The 25,478-nt window shown below is 33.3% G+C and overlaps 4 protein-coding genes across 4 annotated transcripts; 2 read left to right on the top strand and 2 right to left on the bottom strand.

Annotated features, from left to right (window-relative positions):
* Nucleotides 1-18: 18 nt before the first annotated feature.
* LOC148201174 (sulfite reductase [ferredoxin], chloroplastic-like) lies at nt 19-3,188 on the bottom strand. Its single transcript, XM_088113138.1, has 5 exons — nt 2,871-3,188; nt 1,856-2,635; nt 1,481-1,777; nt 770-967; nt 19-189 (listed from the first exon to the last, which is right to left on the bottom strand). Exons 1-5 carry the CDS (start codon nt 3,039-3,041, stop codon nt 19-21), a joined length of 1,617 nt encoding a protein of 538 aa, XP_087969264.1. The 5' UTR covers nt 3,042-3,188.
* A 2,783-nt stretch (nt 3,189-5,971) lies between these two features.
* On the top strand, nt 5,972-8,313 carry LOC148201175 (cyclin-B1-2-like). The gene is made up of 4 exons (XM_088113429.1): nt 5,972-6,212; nt 6,476-6,576; nt 6,940-7,037; nt 8,034-8,313. The coding sequence occupies exons 1-4, from the start codon at nt 6,078-6,080 to the stop codon at nt 8,132-8,134; spliced, it is 435 nt and encodes a 144-aa protein (XP_087969555.1). The 5' UTR covers nt 5,972-6,077; the 3' UTR covers nt 8,135-8,313.
* A 2,238-nt stretch (nt 8,314-10,551) lies between these two features.
* Nucleotides 10,552-16,991, top strand: LOC124837650 (protein VASCULATURE COMPLEXITY AND CONNECTIVITY). Its single transcript, XM_047313075.2, has 3 exons — nt 10,552-10,791; nt 11,369-11,571; nt 16,401-16,991. Exons 1-3 carry the CDS (start codon nt 10,696-10,698, stop codon nt 16,723-16,725), a joined length of 624 nt encoding a protein of 207 aa, XP_047169031.1. The 5' UTR covers nt 10,552-10,695; the 3' UTR covers nt 16,726-16,991.
* A 1,175-nt stretch (nt 16,992-18,166) lies between these two features.
* On the bottom strand, nt 18,167-23,893 carry LOC148201176 (altered inheritance rate of mitochondria protein 25-like). The gene is made up of 11 exons (XM_088111527.1): nt 23,386-23,893; nt 22,920-23,006; nt 22,659-22,700; nt 22,499-22,543; nt 21,295-21,360; nt 21,138-21,194; nt 20,991-21,052; nt 19,588-19,708; nt 18,906-18,983; nt 18,718-18,824; nt 18,167-18,519 (listed from the first exon to the last, which is right to left on the bottom strand). Exons 1-11 carry the CDS (start codon nt 23,776-23,778, stop codon nt 18,489-18,491), a joined length of 1,089 nt encoding a protein of 362 aa, XP_087967653.1. The 5' UTR covers nt 23,779-23,893; the 3' UTR covers nt 18,167-18,488.
* Nucleotides 23,894-25,478: the final 1,585 nt, after the last annotated feature.

A 25,478-nucleotide genomic window follows, 5' to 3' on the forward strand; every position in this document is an offset into this window, starting at 1 on the left:
ATATATTAGTGATTTCCATCAAATCAATAATGCCATATATATCTGAAGCGATACCTTATCAAAAACAGCCCGAATACGCTTAAGAATGTCAGGTATCCCACGTTCAGCTTCAGTAATTGCAAGTGGACATAATGGGAAAGCAGGGCATGCCATTGCTGTTATGTTGAGGGGATCTACAAATCTAGGTTGCTGTTCACAAGCAAAAACAGGTCATTATAGTCTTATTAATGAAGATTTTAAAATACTGAAAATATAAATTCAGAAACAAAGAAAGAGATGAGACTAAAAAAGAGTAAGCAATGAGAAGGAAAATAGAAGAGCAGAATAACATTGAGCATGATGCCAAGCAAGTGTACTATGGAAGAAATTAACCAAAATACGATAAGGGAAATTTCAATCACCAGTTCATCATACATGTCAAGCATCAATCAGAAGGGCATTGAAAAAGGAAAATAAATACTAACAACTTTCCCTAGTGAGTGTTGGAACTTTAGTACACGAAAAAAAAAATCCATCACAAGGGCGACTGCTAATCAGATCTACAAACTCCTAAAAGTTACCATTGTTATCTGTAATAATGATATGCACGTTTCCCAATGAAACACAAGGAAAATGCCAAGAAATTATGATTTATAAATGAAACTCAAAATTTAAGGCTTTTGAGCAATGTCAAGTGTCAAGTGAGCAGGGACAAATCAATTAAATACTTTATTAACAAACACTGTTTAATACAGAAAACAATGTAAAGATTAAACTGTAAGCATCTCACCAGCAGACCAGCCTGAGCAAGAGTTGTTGTAATTGGACGCTTCCATGAAGAACGAACATCAGTCAAGATGATGTTCTGATTTGGAGTGATTCTCACATTCAAATTATACTTCTCAATAACCTCCCTCAATGTCTTTTTCATCTTTCCACCAATTCGACCATTATCAACATGAAGCCCATAAAATAATTTGCCATCACCCTGGATGATGAAATCCAACAAATGAGCCCATACATAAAACATAAGGAAATGGAACTTTATTTTAGCAGAAGACAATAACACCAAAGAATGAGCCAACAACAGAATGCTTAACAACATACAAAGGATATCTCAGTCACAAAGCAAGAACAGACACACACACACACACACATATCTATAAGTAAAATCTACAAGGCACCAAAATTATGAAAATTTAAACTAATCTTCATTTACCTAATGTGACATATATTTTTTTAGGTTTCTATGTTTGCTTATCAAACTTTTTCAGGCATATCAGAACTGAAACAAGTACACACATCAAAGGCAATAAAGCAAGTATAAGATCCATCTCAGCTGTTAAATCAACAAATAGACATCAAACATGTGAATCCTATCATCCAACTTTCATCATTGCAAATTTATATCACTATGAATGGCATGCATCGATGAAAAATACTATGGACACACAAGCAAACATAGAGACATTGCTTTTATTCGATCATCTAGAGAACCAACCTGTTCATGCCAGCCAAGATAACTTTTAAATTCCCATTCTGGCAATACACGGAAAGGTTCAAATTTCTTGCCATAATACTGCTCAACCACGCTTCTAAACTTTTCAATTCCCCAAGAGCTGATCAGATATTTCATTCTACTATACCTGCGGTCATCTCGTCTCCCATTTTCTCGTTGTGTGACAACAATTGCCTTCACTGCATACAAAATATCCTCCTTTGGTACATAACCTAACGGTTCGGCCAAGCGAGGAAAAGTGGTTTCTACCCTATGAGTTCTTCCCATTCCTCCACCTACCTGCAAGAAAAATTCAAAGATCCCAGTCAGAAAAATGGTAGAAAAAAATCCCTCAACGGTTATCCACATCCATCTTACATATATGTTGTACCCTTGAGGCTCCCCTGCTTCATCGGTGACAACAACAACACCAATGTCATTTGTGAGAATGTCCACCGAGTTATCAGTTGGTACTGTAACAGCAATTTTGAATTTCCTTGGCAAGAACTGAGTACCGTAGATGGGCTCCGGTGAATCTGGGAAATTTGTCCCATGAGAATTGTCATTCCGTGCCTGAACTACTTCAGGCGGTTCTGATGACAAAATCTTTTCTCCGTCTACCCAAATATCATAGTAGAAACCAGACTGGGGAGACAGGAGCGCAGCAATGTTTTCCGCAGTCTCCTGAGCCAAAAGATAATCCTTTCTCACGAGGGGCGCAGCAGGAGCAAGCACATTCCTGTTTAGGTCACCACACGCACCAAGAGTCGAACCCATATTTCTAATAATGGTACCCATCACTGTTTTAAGATCCTTCTTAAGAACACCGTGGAGCTGAAAAGTTTGTCTGGTGGTGAGCCGAAGCGTCCCAATCCCAAACTGGTCAGCAAGATCGTCCATGGTCAAGTAAAGTTGGTTTGAAACCTTCCCACAAGGGTTCTTAGTACGTATCATGAAAGAGTAGCTCCGAGAACCACGCTCTTCTCTATTGTACTGTTGATAGCTTCCATGAAACTTGATCAACTGAGTGGCAGCCTCACCTATATTAGGGGCATCCGTCAACATGTCCTCATTCAGAGGATATCTTATGAAATTGCTTTGTTCTTTGAATATTTCAACTTTGCTGCGCTTTACAGTGGTAGTTTCAGGCTGCACGGGCTACAAAGAAACCACAACCACAACAAATAACGAGATTAGAATTCCACATTACTCCAGAGTAATCCACCTTATTCTTTTGAAAACGACCACGCACGTTATAAAACAACATTAAACAAATCGAACACAGAAGCTTAAATTGAGAATTGAAAATATTAATAATAACTAAAAGGACAAAAGAAAGAGTAAATGGAAAATGAATTGAAGTGAAGAAATGGACAGAGAAGAGAGAAAAAACCGTAGAAACGGCACGTGTGATGACGAGAGAACGCGTGGATGAAGGAAGCGGGAGAGCATTGCGCGGGAGAGAAGAGGCGGCGGCAGGCCTCAAGCCATGGAAGTTTGGGATCTGAAGCTTGGCGTCCTTCAGCGCCGCCGATGTGGTAGCTGCACCGAACGACGTCGTCATGAGGTGGAGAAGGAGGAAGCTAGAAAACAGGAAAATTGGAAGATAAGGACGACGAAGAAGATTGAGATGATGAAGAATAAGGGTTTTGTGCAGTGTTGAGTGAAAACAAAGCAGTGCGATTGGGTGGTAGTGGCAGTGGTGTAACTGGTGAGAAAGAGAAAGTGGGTTTTGTTTCTCTGGTCACGTGCCTACCACGAGAACGCTTTCAAAGATTCCTATATTCGCTCAGGGGAGGTGTGTGCCACGCGCATGCATACTTTTTTTTTAGTTTTTGTTACAACACTGTGAGTGTAAAGCACTCGCCGGCATACACTGCATGAAGCGCGTGGAAAGTAAATATCCTTCTCTAAAAATAAGCAGTGTGGGACAAACACGCAGACCGAAAAGGTGAGTGTTTTTATGTGACCAGCAAGAGCCAGGAATGAACCTGGACGGAATCTATATCAATGGAACTTTATTCACGATGATCAAGGAAAACAAAAGAGAATTAGGTTGCCCTAATCAAATTCAAATCCAAATCCAATTTGTGTTATTAATTATTAATTATTAGTAACTAATATAAGTCTTAATTGGTGTCTCTACACTGATATACTCCTATGTGCATTCATTGTCATCCATGCTAATAAGAAAGAAAGACAAATTTCAGACTATTTATTATTCATGGATTAAGAAAATGTAAACTAGACATAGTTAGAAAAATTAAGGGTTAAATATGTTTTTAGTCCCTAAATTATTGACCGTTTCTAGTTTTTGTCCCTCTTTCAAAATAAGGTACAATTTGGTCTTCATTCTTTTCAAAATTTTGGTTTTAGTCCTTGAAAACTAACACCGTTAAAAATGTGGTAGTTTTCGAGTTAGTTTTCGATGACTAAAACCAAAGTTTTGAGGACTAAAACTAGAATTTCAAAAAAAATGAAGACCGAATTGTATAAGGACGAAAACCAAAAACGACGGACTAAAAACATATTTAACCCAAAAATTAATTATAAAAGACAAGTTAGTTGTTTGTTTCCAAGTTTTATTTTGCCTCTATTTATTTTTATGAAAATTGTGATAAGTATAATTATGTGTTATGATATTTTAATTGGATTACCATGTTAAAACACATTAATCACTTGTTGTTACATGAAAAATATTATTAAAAAGGAAAAAATAATAATAGTGTATGAGGGTTGAAACCAAGCTTGAATACACAAAATATAAAGCAAAATTATTTTAAAAGAACATAAAAGAATTATTTAAAAAAATAAGAGTAACTTTAGACTGTATAATATCGTAATATTTATAATAAAATTTATTTTTTAATTTAAAAAACATTTTTTTCACACACTAATTTCACTCTTTAAAAATATAAAAGCACTTAAATTCTATTTTTTTAACCTATTTCAAAACATTTCCTTTATATTTTTAAGAGACTCTAGAACAAAATGAAAAATAACAACAAAAAATACAACTAACATAACGATATAAAATCGCTTTCCAACTAAATATGTGTAAAGTTAATTTATCAAGAAATAAACATCTTAAATCTTACTTAATTTATCAAGAAATAAACATCTTAATTTATCAAGAAATAAACTAAAAATTCTCCCATTTATAGACATCTTAAATCTTACTTAATCTTTATATTCAACGTCGGAGTTAATAAAGAAATAAAAAATAATAATGTAAACATGATCTTCCCTCTTATGTTTGTTAAAACCAATACTGCAACTAGAAAACAATTTTGTTATTTAGTTAATAAAATTTCAATATATTAAATTTATGCTATAAACTTTATTACATTAAGATTACAAGTATTCGATAAAATCACAAACTATTTGCGCAAAAGAAATTTAGACTTTGTAAAAGTGTTGACAAATACAACAACATTTACTAAAGTGAGAGGCTTTAATATATTTTCCACCTTAAAATAGGTATCTTCACTTTTACGATTTTCATATATAATATACATTATTTAGTAATTAACAAGAGTTTCATAAAAAAAACACCAGGAAAGCAAACGCAGTAAAAAAAGGGGGTACAAATAACATTTTCCTTTCATGGGTTGCTGTTGAATATACTGAGTCAATTCAAGCCCAAAGTTTAAAACCCGAACACACGAGAAAAAAACTAGTCTGCAAGAGAAATGTAGGAAATAGGTACAAATATATAATAAAATTACTGAAATTAAATTACTAATGGATAAAGCAAAATTCCAAGACGAAAAATCGTGCTTCAATTCACGATTTTATAGGCCATATATGTAAAATATATATTTTGAGATCAAATTATACATAGATGTAAAATATAGTGTAAACTACAAATCGCAAGAATATACATACAATTTAATTGGGTTAAATTTATTTATTTTTTATCTAATTATCTAGCCTGACTTAATAGCCTGACTTAAAAATTATTTGTTACGGAAAACATTCTAAATAAACAAGTTAAATAATTTTTAAAATTTAAGATAACTATATAATACATACGTAAATTGTGAGAATCTAAAAATTGGTTATGAGTTGTTTTTAAAATATGACATTAATATTTTGATAAAAAAAAGTTTAAAGCTATGAATTAATTTTCAATTAACTCAAATTGATTTTATAAAAAAATATTTATTTATTTATTTATTTAAATAATTAAATAATTAATAAAATAGTTTATATTTATAAAAATAAAATCAGTGATATTTTACATAAAAAATCTGTAATTTTAGTATTACACTAAAATGTATAAAGGTTTATTTTTTTAATTTTCTATTTTAATTATTTTATCGCATGTTGATAAAATATGCCAGATATAAAAAAATTAAAATAAAAAATTAAAATTGGAAAAACAAAAATATAGAATGAGAATAACAATTTTAGCCTCAATTTTATTTTTTCAAATTACGAAAATTATAAATTTATAAGTCTAACTTGCTAAATACTCCAGTTTTTGGCAACTGAGAAATCCCTTTGTATAAAAGCCGTTCCTTTGCTCAGTGGCTTCTTCATTCTTTTCTTGGTGAAGAAAAAAGAACACGAAGAACGAAGATCGAAGAAGACGAACATGGAAGACGCATCTGCATCAAAGTACATCCCACACCAGATCGGAGGGCTCCAAAACGACTCGTTTCGATTCGGACTCGATGGAGTCAAAAGCGACATTGTTGGTTCTCACCCTCTCCAATCGTCTCTCCAATCCGTAATTTCTCTCAACCCTATTTATCTCTCTTCACTGCAATTTCTCCTTTTAATCCTTTTCCGTTTTCATCAACTTCACTATAGAACCGCTTCTTCCAATTCCACGTGCTGCCTATTTCCCCTTTTTAATTAGGGTTTCATTTCGAAACAAAAAATGCTTAGCTGAAAACTTTCATCGATTCTAGCATATTCACGTGTTTGGTTTTTCGCTTCTCTATTAAGTGTTCGTTTTTGTGTGTGTGTATGTGTGTTTGTGATTATCAGACAAGGAGGATGGAAGAAGCGATGAAGAGGCAATGTAAAGTTAATTTGTATGGAACTGCTTTTCCACTGAAGGAGGAGCTTGACAGGCAAATATTGTCTAGGTACCTGCATTTGGATTCGATTTATCTATTGCATATTTTGGTTTAGTTTCTTAGTGTGTTTCAAAATTTAAAGCGTCAGCGATAATTTTACATGAGTTCCTGTTTGTGTCATTGGTTGCTGGTTAAGGAGTTGTATTGTACACTAAAATTTTTGTGTCTCTATGAATACGAAAGGAGCTAAGAACATGTGAATGAGATTTTGATTAGTGATTAATTAATATCACCTTACCATTTTGATAGTTCGTAGGGATGGTTAGGTAGGCAGAAGCTTGACTCGTTATAGATCTTGTATTTGGGATAAAAAATGTTTTTATTAATGGAAAAATGCATTTGAATTTGATGGAGTGCCAATGTTCCTTGTAGGTTCCAGCGGCCTCCTGGACCAATTCCATCTTCAATGCTGGGCTTGGAGACTGTTACAGGAAGCATTGATCACTTCGGTTTTGAGGATTGTCTAAATGGTAATAAGCTCTGTCTTTGTTTTTCGTGTTTATTAGCCTGCTTTGAAACATTTGATTTCAGATTAAGTTGTGTTTCCTGTATGATATATTGAAATTATGGTTCATTAGCACAAAATCTTGTAATTGTTATTTCTAAGAGTTGTGGTTGTTGTGCTTCATTTTCTGAATTAAAATGAAATATTATAATTGTGCTTTATCAGTGCTTGACATGAACTCCACAACAGGGTTTTGGATCTTTTCTTTTTTATATAAGAATCGGAAGAACTTACGCTCCAAACCTTGAAACAATATTCTCAACTGTTTTGGAACTGTTATGTTTGTAGGAATAACTGAATGATAATTTTTGTTGGGTGTTATATGCAATTAAATACCATTTTGTTTTGAGATGATTGTAACAAAGCTTTTGTTATGATAAGGAGGGATACATGCATGCAGTTATATTCCTTTTGTTTTGAGATGTTTATAAGGTAGACTTGCATGGTTTGAGGATATAAAGAGAAATCTATATTAAAATCTTCGAAGTGGATTCATATATCTTGAGAATCTTCGACTTATTTAGACTTAGATCAGTTTTGAACCCTCAATCAGGGATCAAGGATGTCAAATATATTTAAATACTCAATGGTGTTGAAATATGCAATGGTGGGAAAAAATGTTTTACATGATTTTTATATAGCACATGAATGAAATAGATATATATCTTAGTTTATGAACGAAACACAATTTTTTCAAAATAGAAAAACATATTTGACTCGTTTAAGATTTGACGAGCATTGTAATTTAAATGCTATAGTTGAAGATAAATGCATGGGATGTATGAACTAGGCTTAATATTTTGAGCGACGTTATTTCTAATGATTTGAGGCTATGATCGTGAATTTGGTATCCATGATAATTAAGTAATGCAATCTTAACTATTGCTGTTTTTTTATTCATTGGGATACGACGTATTATTGCTTTACTTCTGTCTCTCAATGACATTGACGTTATTTGCAGACCCCCGTGACTCGGAGACTTTCAGGCCATCCGACATGCATCATGGGATGGAAGTTCGCCTTGGTCTATCTAAGGGACCAGTGTACCCAAGTATTATATAATTAAATTTGAGTTTTATGGTAAAATCTTCTTGTTATTCATTAAAGATGGAAGTGTCCAAGGAACCTACATATGCAATCATGGACTTATGTTTTCCTTTCGGTTGGATGCTACAAATGTTATGGTCTATATATTAAACACAGCATGTCTTCAGAGTAAATGCAGGCGTTTGAGTTGAGCATCCTTGTCTCGGATTATAATTTGATTCCCTTTCACCCGTTTTCATTACTCCATGCGAAGGGAGTCAATTTAGAATGCATGGAATTAAGAGAAAAAGGCTTGTCAATAATGCATATAATGATAGGAAAATGGGATTAGAAATTTCGAAATACGTTAAAAAAATATTCGAAATATATTAAAATAAATATTATATTTCGATCGAATTGTATTATTCTTTTAAAATATTTCGATTTATAGAAAAATATTATATTTTGAGTTGTGTAATTCGAAGTGTATTATTTCTTTAATATATTTACACTATATTATCTATATTTATATTTTCAAATATCTACATATGTATAATTCGAAAATATGATTTTGTAGGAAAAAAATAATGTTAAATATGTTTTTGATTTTTCAATATCAAGTGAAAATTGATTTTTTTTAACTTTTAAACTAATTTAGTTCTTTAATTTTAAAATGGTATGAATTTAGTTTTTTTTAACTAAACTTGTTAAATTTATTTAATGTTTTAATAAGATTTGAGTTGTATATTTTATTTGAGATATATATATTATATATATATATATATATATATATATATATATATAATATATATATTTAATGTTAAATGAAAAAAGTGTTTAAAATTTTAAATAAATTTATTAAAATTTGATTAAGAAATTAAATTTACTCAATTTTAAATATAAAAGATTAAATTAGTTTAAAATTTTTTAAAAATTGATTAATTTTAATTTTTACAAAAATTACATTTAATTCAATGTAAGGGCTAGGAGGAAAGGAAGTTCACATAGTCCAATGCATAGTAAGAAACAATGTGCATAAAAGCTTGTAGTAAGTTAACTCCGGCTAATTTTTTTGAACTAAAAAACATGTTTAAAAATAATATAGTTCAAAATAACGATTATTTTTAAAAGTTCTACACATGAAAACAAATTTTATTTTTCTCCCAATTTTTAATATCTATAAACATAATTTAATTTCAATTATTAATATTATGAAAAATCTACTTCTACAAAAAATGAAAATATTTATAAACGCAAGTAATAATTGCAAAAAGGAGATATAATATTAAATAAAATTATAATGTTAGGTTAATATCATAATGAAAATGTACAGTTAATCACAATCTAGCATATATTTCATGTTTAAATAGCAGTATTTCATATTTAGCTTATTAAATATTTATTTGTATTAATTTGTGTATATATTATGTCATGGTAAAATATATCTTAATATATTCAGTGCATCGTACTTAAATAAATTTATCAAGTTCATAATATGGAAGTTGCAAAAGTTTTTTCTTATGGTGTGAACAATGAACAAATAAAATTCCGTCAAAAGTTTGTATTAAAATTTTAAAACAATCTCGAATCATATTAATTAAAATATAATATCTTTAAGGTCAATAATCATATTTAAATTAAATTCCAAAGTAAATAATACAAGTGATAATTAATTTTAGTAGCATTGTTTCATCGGACTTGATGATGAAATATTGACATCATGTATGATGAAATATTGAAAGTAATGATATTTATAATTAGAATTTTGTTCTAATATTTCCAATAATATAATCTCACCGTTTAACAGTTAATGTCAATATTAATTTAAATATACTTCATCATCCACTATAATCTTTAAGGACACAAATGACATATCAACTTGAAAATTTGTATTTTTTGTAAACAAAAAATATTAAAATTTATTTTACAAATGAAGATCAAAATGGAAATATCATTATAAATAAGCAACTGAGAAGATGACAAAAGTTATTTAAAAGTTCTCAGTTCAGTTAGCGTTGATTTTTAGTCAAATTCGAAACTTCACGTTAACAATTGACTTAAAAAAATTATTTAGAATATAAAATATACATAAATATTTAAATGTTGGGATTTTTTAACCTTTTTTCAGTTTCTTTGGTTTTAATTTTTCATGAACAACCATAGTATCAACAAATTTTTTTAGCATTGCTACTTCGTAACTAAACATAACTTTTGTTTTAACTAATTAAAATCTATTAAAAATAGTTACCCAATTTAGTTAATTTTTCTAAAAGTTAATAGGATTTCCCCTAAATTTTCTCTAGAAAAATCGAAACTAATTATCTCACCCTTTCTGTTGAATTACTTTCATCTAATATTCTACAAATCTTAAAATTTCAATAAATAATAAATATAAAATTATTTTGGAAAATCTTATTTTAATTTGAGGATATTTAATTTTGAGTTTCGTGATCTTCTGAACTTGTCGCCTGGTGCACGCTTCTTGTCCTCTTCCATTCATCGCTGCTTACCAACTTTTCGTTTTCTCTTAATTAACATCACTCTCTGAAAGAGACACTTTCACTATCTCTGTCAACCAAATTCCATTCGCAGAGAGAATGGAGAGAAAGGCTTTGATAGTGTGCTGCGTCGTTGGCTTCCTCGGACTGTTGGCGGCTGCAACTAGCTTCGCTGCTGAAGCGACAAGGATTAAGGTTTGTGTCTTTTGTTAATGTTTTCTCGAATACCCATCAACGAAAGGATCAATCTTTTGCGTTATTTTTAGTTCAATGTCTGTTGGGTCTAATGCTTGTGCTTGCCACTGTTAAGGGCATGCTTTGATGGGTTATCATGAGTCTTCTCAAAATCTTCGATTTTCGCTTGTTTAAGCGTTTATGATTGGCTGTTTTTAAATTGTACTTTTTGTTTTCCTTGGTTCCATTTTCGTCTTGAAGATTTTGCTTTTCCCCTTTACTTGTTGTGTATGGTGATTAGTCCGTTATCCTTTTCTTTCTACGAATTTTGGGACGGATAGGGTCTGTAGAAAGGACATGAATTTAGATACATGCAAGGGGTTTTTTCTTTGAATCCTTGGAGGGGAGAGAAAGGAAAGGGAACGATGATGTCGTTCATGTAAACTCTTATGTTGACAGGTTTTGAGTAGATAATACACCAGTTCAGTATTCAAGGAACGTGCATTCCTTTTTTTTTTTTTCCTTGTAAGTTTTGCTGTGTTTATGTTCACTATAAGCAAAAGTTGATATAATGAGTATTGTTGTGTAACTTATGCAGGCTTCTCAAGTTCATTTTGTTTCTACCAATCAGTGCACGTATCCTCGAAGTCCTGCCATGGGTCTTGGTTTAATTGCGGCTCTGGCTCTTATGCAATCTCAAATAATGATAAATGTTGCAACTGGGTGTGTTTGTTGCAGAAGAAGTTCCCAAATCCCAGATTCCAACTGGAAGGTGGCACTGGCCTGCTTTGTTTTGTCCTGGTAATTTTCATTCTGTACTTTTTGTTTGTCATATCATGTTAGGAATTTAAGGTGTGTTTGAAGTTTCACATTCGATAAAAATGAATAATACGGGCAATATATAGGTAAGGGATTTATAAACCTATTGTCTTAAACTTTTGGGTTGAAGATAGTGTCTTGATCTCTTATATAGACTTGCTTACTTCTCATTGGTGCCAAACCTGTTGTGTTTCTCCCCTAAAAAAACCTAACATGTCATACATACTCCTATTTGATTCTTCTGGTATTACTAATTGGATAGTTACTATTAAGTCTTAAGCACAGGAGGAGAGTCCAGCCTAACAGACTAGTCCATTAGGTGGGAGAACCTTAAGTTTAAGTATCTCATCAAGTAGCTTATTCTACTCAATTTTAACCTCCTTTAAGACTGACATCCATGACAACTTCACCTTATCAACACTGATTTGGTGGTAGCCCCTTTTCTCCTTGAGATGGTTTCAGTCATCTACTTCATCGTACTTAGTATGAGACTCCTAATATTGTCACCTCCTCTAAGCCCGAAGCCCACGGCGACTGTCTTCTGTTGTCACTGACCTGGTGGTTCCTCTTTTCTCCTTGAGATGACTTCACTCATTTATAGTATTTGGTTTGCACCTCAATTCAACCAAGAGGTAGTCCTTTCTGTGACCCAATTCTCAATAAAAAACACTAATTGTTAGGACTCAAACACAGGATGAGAATCCAATCCAAAAAACCAGTCCATTAGGTGGGAGAACCTCTATGCTTAAGAAGTACCATAGCAAGTAGTTCATCTTTAATGTGGTGGAGCTTAAAAACTGTTGTTAGTAGTTGATTTTCTGGTGCTTTCATTCTTCTAAAGAGAATCCGGTTTTAAACAAAGCAGACATGATTCTTCAGCAGTAAAGATGGATTTGGATAATTTATTTTTAGGGTAGTATATTTAAGGTAAACCGTGGAGTATATGAAATTATTATTTTATTTTTTAAAGGAATCTTCTCCGTTTCTTATGCATGATGGCTTATATTCCTTCATGCTTAGACGCTTGTGATTTTATTTACAATGTACACACGTAGGGAACTGATAGCAAAGATTCTTGAATGAGAAGCAATTTTGAACTATCACTATTACACTAGTGAGTTTTGAGGTACATAATCATGATTATTCTTTTGATATATATGCATATACTTTTGGTTCTAGAAACATAGTAGTATTTGTATGATTAGTCTCGATTCTTTTCTTTCTTTTAAACTGTGTGCATTTGTCTGATTTTATTTAGTAAATGTCAAGTTCATGAACATAGATACCATTCTCTACCATAGATTTCTTTTGTTTATTCTTGAGTTTATAATCTGTTGCTCTGGTTTGTATAACTGATCATTGAAAAGGAACAAAAACGAAGCAAGTTCTGTTGTACGAGTACATTGGTTTTGTGTGTGGAACAAAATTAACATGTGTCTGATGCAGAGGTTTATTCCAGAACAGTATGCTAAATGATTTTGTGAGAAATAGAGAAGATTGAGAGAAAATATCCCTTGTGTCTTTTGCATATACATAGGGTAGTTTATTTATAATGTAAGATATGGGCCAATGCCCTTAATACAGAATGACTGAGTCCAATTAACAGAAACACACATCTTAACATCTAACACCCCCTCAAGCTGGAGCATATAAATCATATGTTCCAAGCTTGTTACAAAGATAATCAATTCTAGGTCCTCGTAAGGACTTAGTGAATATGTCTGTCAACTGGTTGCTTGAGTTAACAAACTCAGTCTTGATATCTCTGGATATGATTTTTTCTCGAATAAAATGACAATCAACTTCAATGTGCTTGGTTCTCTCATGGAAGACAGGGTTAGAGCTAATATGGAGAGCAGCTTGATTATCACATATAAGTGTCATGTGAGTGACATCTCCAAATTTCAATTCACTAAGTAATTGTTTAAGCCACACAAGCTCGCAAGTAGCTGATGCCATATCTCTATATTCTGCTTCTGCATGCTGGACCTTGCCACAACACCTTTTTTTTTTGCCACAAACACTTTGCTTCTTACTTTTCCAAGATATCAGGTTGCCATCAATAGATACACAATATCCAGAAGTAGACCTTCTATCAGAAGGGGAACCAATCCAATCAGCATCTGAATAGCAAACGATTTTTGTATCATTGTTAGGACCATATAGCAAACCTTTTTCAGGTGATCCTTTAATATACTTCAGTATGCTAACAACTGCATCCCAATGGTCTTCACATGGGGAGTTTAGGAATTGACTCACCACGCTAACTGCGAAGGAAATGTCAGGACGTGTAACAGTAAGATAGTTTAATTTACCAACTAATTTTCTGTACCGTTCAGGATCTGAGAAAGGCTCCCCCTGATTTGGTAGGAGTTTGATGTTAGGATCCATAGGTGTCTCAACAGATTTAGAGTTCATTAACCCTGTTTCGTCCAAGATGTCTAACGCATACTTCCTCTGAGATATGACAATACCGGTGTTGGATTGTGCTACTTCAATACCCAAAAAGTACCGGAGTTTGCCAAGATCTTTGGTTTGAAAATGATGACAAAGGTGTTATTTCATCTGAGAGATGCCAAGATAGTCGCTTCCTGTGAGAACAATATCATCGACATACACTATTAAGTAGATACATCCAACACTTGAGTGGCGATAGAACACTGAATGATCCGCTTCACTGCGAGACATACCAAATTGTTGAACAACACAGCTGAATTTACCAAACCAGGCCCGGGGAGACTGTTTTAGGTCATATAAGGATTTGCGAAGATGACATACCAATCCAGATGACTCCCCCTGAGCAACAAAGCCAGGCGGTTGCTCCATATAAATTTCTTCATGCAAATCATCATTAATTAAGGAAAACATTTTTGACATCAAGTTGGTGAAGAGGCCATTGGCGAAGAGCGGCCATGGCAATGAATAGGCGAACAAAGGTCATTTTTGCCACTGGAGAAAAAGTATCACCATAATCCAAACCAAAAATCTGTGTGTAGCCTTTGGCAACCAGTCAAGCTTTCAGACGATCAATAGTGCCATCAGGGCCAACCTTAATAGCATGCACCCACCTGCAACCAACAACATACTTTCCAGATGGTAATTGGACAAGCTCCCAAGTTCCACTTTTCTGTAAAGCACTTAATTCATCCAGCATAGCTTGACGCTAGCCAGGATGAGTTAAGGCATCACCCACAGACTTGGGAATTGACACAGAAGAAATGGAGGAGAGACATGTATAAAAAAATGGAGATAATTTGTGGTAACTAAGAACAGTATAATGGGGGGAAGGGTTACGGGTAGAGCGTATACCTTTACGGAGGGCAATAGGCAGATTAGACTCATTTGCTGGAGCCGGAGGAGACACAGAATTAGCCATTGCTACAGGTCAAGGAGGACGCCCATGAAGCGCATAACATCGATCAATTTTGTGGCCTAACTTGCCACAGTGGTCACATTTTGGACGTCCTTTACTTGGCTTGTGAGACCGACTTCGATCATCACGTTGGATAGCCATATTGAGGAATCATCAATATGAGGAGATGTCTCAGTGACTGGTTTGTTCGGTATACGCAAAAGAGCAGAACAAGTAGAAGTAAAGTTGGGTATGACAGGAGAACCCAAAATCTGATCACGGACATGAGAGACATCATCAGAGAGTTCGTATAATGCCAACAACATGAAGAACTTTGATCGTTGTTCCAGTTCTTCAGCAGGAGGTAATATATCATTAAAATCATGAAGAAGGGCATGAATTTTACCCAAATATTCTGCCATGGGACCATGATTGCGCGGACCAATAACAGTTAATAGGTCCTGACAAACACCATAAAGGCGTTGAGTGTCATTTGTGTATAACAACTTCGCTTGTGCCCATACTTTTGAACATGTTTCATATGATCGAAACATTTGTTTCAGTGAGGAGTGAATGGTGGACTTTATAACAATGCATAACTGAGCATCAATTTTCATCCAGCGGAAAGTGTCATCTGTGGTAGCAGTAGTCACATTTTGAGTAAGGTGATCTAAGTACCCCTGACTCTTCAACCAAAGTTTGATGTCGGACGCTCATGTTGCATGATTTGTGCCATCTAACTTGTCAATGGACAAGTGTACATTCACATAATTGGTGTATATTGAGGGATTAGAAGATGAGCCACCAACATAGGTGTTTGTAGACAAGGAAGATGCCATGGAGAAGGAGAAACCCTAAAAATCCAAAGTGCTCCGATTGACGTAACGACCACAGATCCAGAAAGAGGACGAGGAGGCGATCACGGCGGTTCTGATCGGCGACGGAACTCTTCGGCGACGCGCCGGCACGTGTGGCTGGAAGCGGCGGCGCCGGCAACTGTTGCGGCGGTGCGTGGGTGGTCCGTTTGCCGCGATCTTTGTACCACGGTGGTCGCCCGGCCGAGACGCTTCCGATGGTGTGGTCGTCGGTCGATTCTGGAACTCCGGCAACGGTTGCGGCGGCGACGACGGCAACGGCGACAACGACGGCGGCAACAGCGGCGATGATGTGTGCCGGAGACCGTGGAGTTGGCTGGAAATAATCATATGCTCTAGATACCATGTGAGAAATAGAGAACATTGGGAGAAAATATCCCTTGTGTCTTTTGCATACACATAGAGTAGTTTATTTATAATGTAAGATATGGGCCAATGCCCTTAATACAGAATGGGCTAAGCCCAATTAACAGAAACACACATCTTAACCGCTAACAGATTTCATCTACAATTAGTAGAAAAATCACATGCTTGTATAATTGAAATAGTTGAGTTGAATGGTGTAAATATGTGTGTTGAAACAGGTTCACATTTGTAATTGGTTTTCTGCTGTTGCTTACTGGTGCTGCACTGAATGATCAACGAGGTGAAGAGAATGTGTACTTTGGGTACTACTACTGCTATGTGGTGAAAGCTGGAGTTTTTGCAGGGGCTGCAATTTTATCCCTTGCAAGTGCTGCATTTGGAATTGTGTATTACATTTCCCTAACTGAGAAAAAGAATGCTATGCAATACCCATATCCCAACCAAGGGGTCATAGCCATGGCACAACCTCAGATTCCATCTCAGACTAATCAAGATCCAGTCTTTGTGCATGAAGACACATACGTTAGACGGCAGTTCACATGATTCCTATTACTGCTTTAACCAAAACCCTAATTCTAATATTTAGGGTTTTTATGTGCATATGCTTCACTTTTGAGAGGGAAATTGTGCTTTTGGCTGTGTTTATAATTGGATTTGTTAGAACTCTTTAGCTGGAGTAGCTTTGGATATCATGTTTAAAGAGACCTGTATTTATGTAACCTATAAGTATCATCTTCTAACTTCAGAGAATTAAAGTATAAACTAAATATTGTAATATTTTACCTATATCTTATATTTCACTTGTACTATCCGTAAGAGTGATTTCTGGAATATGTTTAGAAAAATTTTCAGAAGATTTTTTAAATGAATCAAATGCATTTTGAACAATTTCGAATAAACTTTTTTTCTAGAACGAGTATTTTAAAACAATTTTACATTAAATATATGTTGGAAAAACTTTTTGGAATGAGTTATTTTCAGAATTTTCTCTCTTCTTTCTCCACAACATTCTACTTTTCTTTTTTCTACTGGAGTAGCGGTACGGTGACCACAGTGGCAATGGTAATGTAGTATAGTGATGAAGGGTGTTAGAGTCTTTTTCTGTTATTGTAAGTGCAGTTAGTAATTGTAATTGTACGATCTAGATTTTTATTTTGGGCTTCCCGCACATATTATCAAAATTTCAAGGCTATTGCTTCTTATACTTATGACATTTCTATCTGCACCCTATCACCTACTGAATCTACTTTTCGGATCACAAAAAAATTCTGCAATTTTTTTTTCCGGAAAGCAATCATTCGTTTCTATTACGGAAAATATTTTTCAATTTTTTTGAGATGAAGAGAGAAATTTGATGATAATTATTACCAAAAAAATTGACGATAATTAGTGCTGTATCTGACAAATACGACAGCAATGAACATGATCCTGAAATTACCAATTTAAGATAACGTTTTAATGTGAAATAGAAAAAACATTTCTTGAACCATAAGAATTTCAAACATTTATGTAAGCGTTAATGTGTCAATTTCCTTATCTCTAATTCTTTCAACTAACTCTGAAAGATGTTACACAAGAAATAATTGTTACGGCTTCAATTCATATTCACAAAGTAGATCCTATAACCTTATATCATTGACGAACACGAAGTAAATAATGGTTTCATAGAATCAATGTCAGACTCGTTTAAGAAATAAATTTCAGAAATTTGAGCATTTCTGATGCATTTGTGACATGATTGAATACAAAAAAGAGCAGTTGGAGACAATGTGAGAGAACTGATATCGCTTGTCACTAGTGATGCATTGTTTTTCAATTGCTAACATTTTGAGCTTTTGCCTATATCAGTAGTGCATTTAACATGTAACAAAAGTTCTTCAATGGATAACTCTAAAACTCAATTTACTTTCTTTAACACATGATTTGCGATAATATGCAGTGGCTCAATCAACTAGATTATCTCGTTGGTAAATAAGACATCAACTAATATCAGAATGACTGTCATTTTCTAGGTAAATAACGGCATTAACCACTTGGTCAACATTCAAATTAATTCAAAAATCAAATGTCCCATAGCTGCTTTAATTTTCACAGGGACCAAAATGAAACTAACGATGAGTACAGGGATTAAAAGTACAAATTAATACACCTATACCCCGCTGACAAACCAGGTCGAGTATAGAAACGGGGTCAAATTTGATATTATAGCATAGAACACCTTCAATTTTAAAAACTACTTGGAAGAGAATGGCTTCAGAGATATGCTGGCAGTAGATAACCAGATTTTACTGTCTGTCAAATCAATTTTACTCTTCGGCAACAAGGAAGGGTAGTCCCCTAACATCCCAAATTAAAAAAAAAAAATCAATACCATTTACAATTTTCTGACTGCCAGCAAGTAAAACAAGAGAAATGTACTAATGATGAAAAAGCAAGCAGGCAGGTGATATTTTCCAACAGGTTTGAAGGTGATCCTTTTCTCAAAACATTATTTACACAATAAAGAGTCATGTTAAAACAATCCAAAGAGCTTACCAGCCTCCGTGTCTTGAGAAGTAGTCGTTATCTAATGATATAGCAAGAGCTACAGTTACAGCTCTCTCTGTAAGGGTCAGTGTGCGACTGACTTCCAGGTCTTCAATCTGCAGAGAGAACATCATATCAATTAGTCAAGGGTAGAGAAGGGTAAGGTTTCTAGAGAAAAAGGTGTAGGGAGACTTTACTGCATTAGCAGCACCAATCTTAGAGCTGGGGTCAGAACTCCCAAATCGAATCACATACTGACCAGCATCGGTCAAAATCTGCACATTTCGGTCAACTTATAATTCAGGTTTGAATTCCAACACAACACTTGAAATATCTGAAGAACTGAACATGAAATTCTTCGGTTAAATGACTTCACAATAACAGTTAGAAAAGTTGATATTTGATATAGGTATGAAGTTAAATCCATTGCACTTGAAAAACAGGAAGACAAAAAACAAGGCAAGGATTTATGGTACACAGGTCAATAATGGGCTGTTGGTCTGGTTAAAAGCTGGAGGGAGAACCCATAATTATAGTATAGATATATAAATATATACTAGATGATTCTATCGTTTCAACTGTCAATTGAAACTTGAAAAAACTGTGCTTAATAACATTAGTTGTCAATTACCAGGTGCCATATAGATAACTTAGCAATGTGGTTGATTACGATAAATATCAAATTAAGATTTAATTTGTAGAACAAAACCAATGGAAATCGCAATCTAACCATAGATATTTTCGAAAGGAAAAATTTACTTGGAATGTTTAAAAGACAAGCAATGATAAAAGATAAAAATAGCAGTCAATGATTAGCATGTTTAACAAAAGTAAGCTAAAATTTTTTAACAAAGCAATACATAAATGCCAAAAACCAACCTCAAAGCCAAAACCCCTCCAGTCACGGTCTATTTGAGCAAGCACCTCACCATTAATATCTTTCAGTGTGAATGTCCAATTCCATAAGCCAGGATTTTCTACCACAGCAAATTGCTTATTCCTGCAAATTTCGTTATTAGACTCACATTTTGTACAAAAGACGAATGCTATGAAATTTTAAACTAGATCCCTCTGAACAAAAGTGAATTCAAAGAAAACGAATCAAATAGGTCAGGAACATACACATATGTGAACAATTTTTCGAATAAAAGTAGTCAATCAAATTTTATTCTCAGATAGAGCATCATTATTGATGACACAACACACACATAAAACTGCAGAATGAATCAAACTTGTATCAAGGAGAATCCAAGAATATGGTGCACTAATTAAGATCTAAGACCCGTGTTCTATCTTTACTAAATACAAGCAACAAATGGTAAATGAAAACCGAAAAGAAAAAGACTTAGATGAGGAACAAGGGCAAACACACAAGATCTAGAATAAAATGCTATAAAGTTCCCCCTTGCTTCATTAGAAGCTGCATGGACAATGCAGCCATACAACCAGTGAACTCTAAGCATTAGCACCCCACGGCTTAAAGTTTCCTAAATATTTGGACTGGCTAGAAAGCTGTCAGAAAACCGAACTATATATTGAAAGCCGTGTCAGAGAACTGAACTATATATCGAGATGGTCGATCATATGGATACACAATGGCATCATAGATTACTACCATTGCATCTCTTCTAGAACCAAATCAACTTCTATAAACTTCCTATCGAGTTATATACAGATTCCTTTTTTTTTTGGTGGGAGGGTGGTAATCCAATGGGGCCAGAGAGCTATCTTCACCAAACCTTTATTTCTTCCATTACTAATTCTAGTATTTCAACTGTTTCCAACTCAATTCCTATTATGGCCACTGGTATAATGAAATCCATTTTCCTCCTTCCCAAACATAAAAAGACAAAGAAAATGACCAATTATTTGGAAATATGTTAGGGAAAGATAACATGCTAATTGACTTTCATGAAGTGAAAAATTACAGATAGATAATAGATAATTGTTACTGCGAATTTTGGCATCCAATAATCAAGTTATCTTAGAAAAATTTGAAATATAAATGTCATACTAAATACACACAAAAATCAAAACCATGTCAAATATAGTTCAGGTTGCTAAAGAAAAAGAAAAAAAAAACAAAAGGACACAAATTAAATAATCACACGGTCCATATTACTTCCTCTACAGACAGTTAAACTTCTGTTTTCACTGTTAGCAATATCAAATTGAATCCAATGGCCATAGGAAAGAACTATTCGGATGTAAAAAGATATGTAAGGACATTATGATTTTGATAATTCATTATAACAAGTAAAAAAATAGTATCTTTATATTACCCCAGATACAAATCATAGATTCTTCTCCAGAGATGCCATCTCCTGTGAACTACTCCAACTTCCTAAAGAGAGGACTTAACACAATTAACAACCAAAGTCATGAAAAACAACTTACTCATATAAAACAATTTACAACATTTGGCATACCTTACCATCAACTTCTGCATAAATTGAGCTTGTTATCCACCAAAAGGGTCTTCGAACCTAACCATGAAAGTTGTTTGATTTATTTCGCTAAGGTGAATAAAAATAAATTTTTCATGTGCATAAAACAAAACCAACAGAAAAAATATATGTTCCTTACCCTAAAGAGCTCATTCCCCAAGCCATCAGTTATGTGTGCAACAAAAGGTCGCCTTAGACGAAGCAACTGCAACAAGAAGGTTGAAATGGAATGAAATGAAATTCACAATACATGCATGAAAAGCACACACAAATCAAACCAAGACGAATCACATAACTTGCAAATGCATCAATTGAATTACTCCTTCCAGATCCCAACTAATGCACAAAGTACCCAAATCTGAACCCCAACACAACTTTAGAAATATCTACCTCTTTGGACAAACAAAGAACTTACTAATGGACACCAAGTTGATCACTCTCCTGTAAAAGTTAGCAAAAAGGATGACCCTTTCATAACACAAAACTAGACTTGTCATGTTAAAAGGATGTTTTCATTCCACATATTGTAAGACAGGATTCTAATCATTCATTTTGCAATTTAGAGTAAGTGTTAATAGGAATGTGTTGTAGTACGATATTTGGTGCACTAATATTCAAACAAGGTGTGTTTTTCCTCGTAAATTGCCTGTGTCTTCTAATATTACTGGAACTTATTATCTGTTAAATCTGATTTGGGAAATCAAGATTTAAATGTAAGATAAAGGCTGGGAGGCGGATTTGCCAAATGTCATCAAGACAGATTATGCAATGCCCATTTCCCTTTGGAAGTTTTTGAAATATCAATTGTATTTCTGAACCATATAAGGGACAACGAGTAAGGTTTTAAGGACTTGACCGAACAACTTCTCAGGACATGTGGCGAAAAATTTATATCCATGCTGATGTAATTTTTTATTCTTTATTGGTGATTTTTAAACTATATCTATCACCCTCTATTTGAAAGTATTGGTATTTCTAATTTCTTTTGTTCTTGGAGGTTGCCAAAAGAACAGTCTACAAGTATGGAATGATATAGAAATGAATAACAGAACGAAAGCATCTTTATCTAAAAAATATGCAGGCATCTAAGTTTGGTTGATAATGAAAGCCTTATCCCATTAGCTAGGTGAGGTTGGCTACATAGATGATATGATGTCATTGGAATCAGTTAAAAACCAAACTCTTCAGTGATGTTATTGACCATGAGATCCCTTTTACCACAAAATAATTTATAACAACAAAAATATATAATTACTACTTTATTTCCATGTGGATGATACTTGAAACATGTTCTAGAATAAAACAATCAAAGGAAGATAAGTTCAAAGGATTGAAATGAATACCTGTCTGGTAATAACATTGCTCTGTTCACGAATAAAACCTACGGGCTGCATCATAGCAACAAATAGACTAAAAGGTCAACCATCATTGCTACAAGCTATGTAAGAAAAATACATACAGATGGTATAACTTGATGAAAATGAGATAATAATTGTCACTGACCGACTGGGGATAGCACGCATCTACAATTGCATAACGATTTTCCTTCAATCCAACCAAACAAAATCACAAAATTAGACTTGGAGTCAAGAGTAATAGTCAAGAGAGAAAGAACAAAAGGGACAAAAGTTAATATTAGAGTAAAGTCACACAGCCTCAAAATACAAAGTATCCCTTACACACAATGTGAAATGGACTTTTTAAAAAGTTGCTTAAATATAGCTAAAGGAACCAAGCTTCGGATTCTAGAAGAAAGATGATCACCTGTTCAAAGCCCATTACAAGATTTGCCCACTCGATATCTCTGGTAATCAGCAAATTGGACCTGGCAAGCAGTGGTGCTACCTTGGCCTAATAAAAAAGGGGCAAGTAGAACACGTCCATATCAAAGTTGACAAAAAGGATCTAAAAGTAGGACCATTTGTTTGTGATTTTCTTAAGGGAACAAAATTAGTAAACAAGAATATGCCTAAACTAAATTCCAAAATAATAAAAAACAAAAACCATAAATGCTCATTGGTTTCAAAATTTTATGCAAAAAACACCCTTATTTGTATCTACATGAAAGGAGTGGCAGTCATGATATGGTTCAACCCAAGTAATTGCAGGAAGTACAAGCATGATTATCAAGATCCAAACTCACTATCTAGCATAACAATGCAACAATGCTTAACAGGATATATGATAACATGAATTAACAAAAAAGTGCAAACTAGGGACAGGAAAATACCTCTTCGGGAGACAGTGATTCGAAGAATTCAGAGACGGATTGACTGATAGGGGGTTGCTTCAAACCGAGCCGTCGTTTACCTCTTCTGACGGCACCAGATGAAGCAGAAAACCAGCGCGGGTCACCACCATAACCTCCACAAGATTTAACTAATTTCCTCCCTCCGTAGTTTCTCATTTTTCTATCATCAACCCAAAGCTTTGCGAGGAACTCCCTCGTCAATCGATGAAGATCCACTTCATTTCCACCATCAATGGCGCTTCCGAATGGCCGAGTCAGAGTAAAGGGATTGCGATTGTGTTTGGCAGCAACGGCAACGTTTCCATGAAAACGAACAGAGGAACTTGCCATGTTTGATAGCCATTTCCAACCCTCCCTCTGCCAATTCTTCATCTTCAGTTTACAACCTCCAAAATTGAAACACGAGGTAGTGATGGTGAAAGAGAAAATGGTGGAACAGTGATCGATATTCAACAATGGCAAATACAACTTCAATCGCTTTATATTTCGTATCGCATTCTTCACTTTTAAACGTCGGAATTGGCTTATTTTTTGATATTTTAGGATTTTAAGAATTTGGATTATCTCTTATTTTGTTATGTCTTTAAACTACATTTTATTACATTAATTTTGATATTTTAAAATATATTAAAAAAATTAAGTATCAAATATTTTAATATTGAGAAGACAGTATAAAAAATTTAATAAATAATATGAACTCATATTTTAATCAATTTACTTTTTTATTATATATTTTAGAAACACGTCTAATTATTGATGTATTGTTTAACGGGGTTGACTACATTCGTCCCTGATTGATTAATCACATATTTTGCTTTTTAAAACATGATTAATTCACGTGCATTCGATTAACATTTCAATCCATGCCATTGTGATTTATCATGCTATTGAAGGTTTTAGTGTGAAGGTGCATGCTATACACATATACATCCTGTTTTTTATGGATTTGAGGGGATTTAAAGATAAATTTTTTTGTCGTTTATTTGAGTGAATTTGAAGGTAAACGAGAGTGAATTTTGAAATAAATTTTTTTAATTTGTCACGTGAATACAATTCTATACTAATTCTCACAAATTTTATTTTCAAATTCACTAAAATAAACAACAAAAAAATTTATCTTCAAATCTTCTCAAATTCACTCCCTCAAATCCATTCAAAATAACGGGACCATAATGTTGAGAAAACTTTTTTTTGATCAGGTGTAATTTCGAATAAATAAATATATAAATAATTGATTGAATAAAAACTGAATTGTTTTTAGTCTCTATTTTATCTCACTTTTTTTTTTACCATTCTAATTAATTGTAATATAAACTTTTTAAAATGGACGAATTTAATTCACAAGGGTTGACCTAAAAGAATATAAGGTTAGCTTAACTTATTTTCTCATAAATCATAAATTTTGTAATTTCGCTTGATTCATCATAAGTTGGTTGGTATGTTAGTGTGTTGTTCCAGTCAGAATATTTTGTTTCTAAAATTTATTTGTATATTTATCATAATACATGGACTTAGTTCAATTTTTATAAGACTAACAAGTATTTATTTAATTTTTTAAATATTATTATAAAGATTATAATTGAATATTAAAATAGTAACTATATAATTTACAAACAAACAATTAAATTAAACATTTAAATTATTTAAATATTATTTAATAATATTATACTACACAAAAATATCAAATTGTGAACTATATAATTAGAATTAGTAAATAATTTTAATAAACAAACTTATACAAATGATAGAAGATTAATAAAGACTAATAACAACTTATAAAATGTTATTATTTATAAATTATAAATCAATTTACGTTTAAGTCAGTTAAAACTAGTTTATCTTATGAATCAAGTGAGTTAGACTCATATCAACCCACATTAAAAAAATCTAAAATTTATTTAGTCAATCCGATTTTAATCTATGTGAGTTGAATTAGCTCGTGAGCTATAATTTATTTTGACATCTCTACCTTTTTAAAAAAGTATGATATGTCATCTTATTACAACTATCCATGTGATCAAACATTTGTTTTTTTTTGTCAGTTCTTATGTTTTTAATTTAATTTTGAATGA

Source organism: Vigna umbellata, chromosome 4 (assembly GCF_029865625.1).
Source record: "Vigna umbellata cultivar VRB3 chromosome 4, Vumbellata_1.0, whole genome shotgun sequence".
Lineage (NCBI taxonomy): Eukaryota > Viridiplantae > Streptophyta > Magnoliopsida > Fabales > Fabaceae > Vigna > Vigna umbellata.